The following is a 2645-nucleotide window of genomic DNA, read 5'->3' on the forward strand; positions in this document are numbered from 1 at the left end:
TCCTCCTGCAGATCAGCAGGTTCAAGACCCTCCAGCTCCAGTCCACCACAGTCCAGTCAGTCCAGCATCAGCTCATAACAACAGAGTGGACTTGACATCTGAGGGTACGTTTACTGCCCCAAACATTACACAAACTACTGTTTGACATTTCATGTCATCTACAACTGTTAAACTTTTAACAGATGGCATTCTGAGCTGGTATAAAATCGGCAAAATGCTTGGTGAGGGAGGATTCGGCTGCGTCTATGAAGGGAAACGCTTGGAGGATGGCCTTGAGGTATTGTCATGTTCTTACAATATTTGACTACATTGTTTTGTCTCACTATGTCCATTGTAAGTCATCTCAGTGTATATTATGTCCCTTATTTAGTGCACTTGCCATGTTGTAAATGTAATAAATGTTTTGTTTTGTTGTTTAGGTGGCCGTGAAAATTGCCTGCAAGCCAAGGAACATGAAATACATCTATGTTGTAAGTAGGCTACGCTCACTGTGCAAACATCCTGACAACCGGCAGCCATATCACCCTGTAGCCCAAGACTGGTTACCCACTGAAGCTAAGCAGGGCTGAGCCTGGTCAGTACCTGGATGGGAGACCTCCTGGGAAAACTAGGTTGCTGCTGGAAGAGGTGTTAGTGAGGCCAGCAGGGAGTGCTCACCCTGTGGTCTGTGTGGGTCCTAACGCCCCAGTATAGTGACGGGGACACTATACTGTCAACAAGCACCGTCCTTTGGATGAGACGTTAAACCGAGGTCCTGACTCTCTGTGGTCATTAAAAATCCCAGGATGTCTTTCGAAAAGAGTAGAGGTGTGACCTCGGCATCCTGGCCAAATTTGCCCATTGGCCTCTGATCATCATGGCCTCCTAACAATCCCCATATCTACTGATTGGCTTCATCACTCTGTCTCCTCTCCACCAGTAAGCTGGTGTGTGGTGGGCGTTCTGGCAGGTGGATGCTGCACACTGGTGGTGGATGAGGAGATACCCCCTGACAATGTAAAGCGCTTTGAGTGCCTAGAAAAGCGCTATATAAATGTAATGAATTATTATTTTATTTATTATAACAGTCCTTATTTGGGGAAGCACCTCCATCTAACAATTATCTTTTTTCTAGCCTGGGCATCCCGCACCCCTTCCGTTAGAGATCGGCCTTTTACTCCTTGTTAATAAGGAGCCCAGAGTTCCAGAGATCATTCAGCTGCTGGACTGGCAGGACCAGCCTGAACGTTACATCATGGTCTTGGAATGTCCGTCACCCTGCAAAGATCTGTGGGATTATACAATGCTTCAGGGAGGCTTCCTCAGCGAGGACACAGCACGGTTTATCATGACGCAGGCAACAATGGCCGCCCACATGTGCTGTCAACGAGGAGTATTTCACCGGGACGTTAAGCTGGAGAACCTGCTGATCAACCCAGAAACGCTTGAGGTCAAACTGATTGACTTCGGGTGTGGGGATCTCCTGCAAGACTCCGGCTATGAACGATTTTGTGGTATGTATTATGCATCACACCTGTAGTTTGGGACTTCTAGTGACAAGTTAAATTGGTGTCCTGTAAACCATATCTTGCTTTTGACGCAGCAATTAAAAAAAAAAATGTTTTAATAATACCAGATTTTTTTTACTGTGAAAACTGTAGTAGTTTAAGCTTACCCATCAGACAAAATCTCTTTCCTTCAGGCACACCAGAGTACTGCCCGCCTGAGTACTACGTGGACCACAAGTACCATGGGAAACCAACTACTGTATGGTCTCTGGGAGTTCTATTGTTCATGTTGGTGTGTGGACACTACCCAGAACCCAGAGACATAGAGATGATTGATTATGGGATCTGGTCTAAGCCTGACTTGTCGAACGGTAAGATGCTATTCATCACAACAAAGCAGACTAACTGTAATTTAAATCATACAAAACAAGGAGGGAAAAGTAACACCTGAGCCAAGTGGCTTTATAAAAAATGGATAATACAGGACTCATACCTGATTTTCTGATTGTACAGTATAGAATAGTACAATCTTATGATACAAATCTTAATACAAAGAGAGCAGATGTAAAGTTTAAGGTGATAATCTGACTCTCTCATCCCTTCCTCTCTTCCAGATTGCTGCCACCTGATTCGGTCCCTGCTGAATGAAAGCCCAAGCCAGCGGATTGATTTGGGGGAAATCCTTTTACATGAATGGTTTAAGGTACTGAGCTGCAAATGGTTTGAAGATAAATCTTGAATTTGTTTTTTGTTTTCCCTAAAAAAATTTGTTCTTTAAGAATAATTTCTCTGTATTTTGGTGCATTTGTTTTTATATGTTGTTTGTTTATTGTGAAGAGAAGAAATCTGAAGTCAAATTTCTTTTCTAATTATAATGTATGTAGACAATAACCCTAATCTCTGTATTCTTTCTTTTTTGTTCCAGGTCACCAAACAGACATGAAGAGCAAAATTTAATATTGGTAAACAGAGTAACTAGAGGTTCCTGTGAAAGCCGCTCCTGCCACGGCCGCATCAGAGGTTCCTCTATTGGCTGTCACAGAATTTTCAGTCTCGGCTTCTCCATCCCTCTGCTTAGCGCCTGCCGTCTGCGTGGTCCCTCAATGCCTTAGCATCTTGCGAGGCTGTCAAGCCCTGGTAGCATCTGGCTCCTTGGTT

At 44.0% G+C, this 2645-nt stretch overlaps 1 protein-coding gene across 1 annotated transcript; it reads left to right on the plus strand.

Moving 5' to 3' along the window:
- The first annotated feature begins 205 nt into the window (after positions 1 to 205).
- Positions 206 to 2430, plus strand: LOC107659110 (serine/threonine-protein kinase pim-2-like). The gene is made up of 6 exons (XM_016447936.1): positions 206 to 277; positions 420 to 470; positions 1115 to 1493; positions 1682 to 1858; positions 2102 to 2190; positions 2413 to 2430. The coding sequence occupies exons 1-6, from the start codon at positions 215 to 217 to the stop codon at positions 2428 to 2430; spliced, it is 777 nt and encodes a 258-aa protein (XP_016303422.1). The 5' UTR covers positions 206 to 214.
- The last annotated feature ends 215 nt before the right edge of the window (positions 2431 to 2645 follow it).

Source organism: Sinocyclocheilus anshuiensis, unplaced genomic scaffold (assembly GCF_001515605.1).
Source record: "Sinocyclocheilus anshuiensis isolate Anshui unplaced genomic scaffold, SAMN03320099.WGS_v1.1 scaffold87, whole genome shotgun sequence".
In the NCBI taxonomy this organism is placed as follows: domain Eukaryota; kingdom Metazoa; phylum Chordata; class Actinopteri; order Cypriniformes; family Cyprinidae; genus Sinocyclocheilus; species Sinocyclocheilus anshuiensis.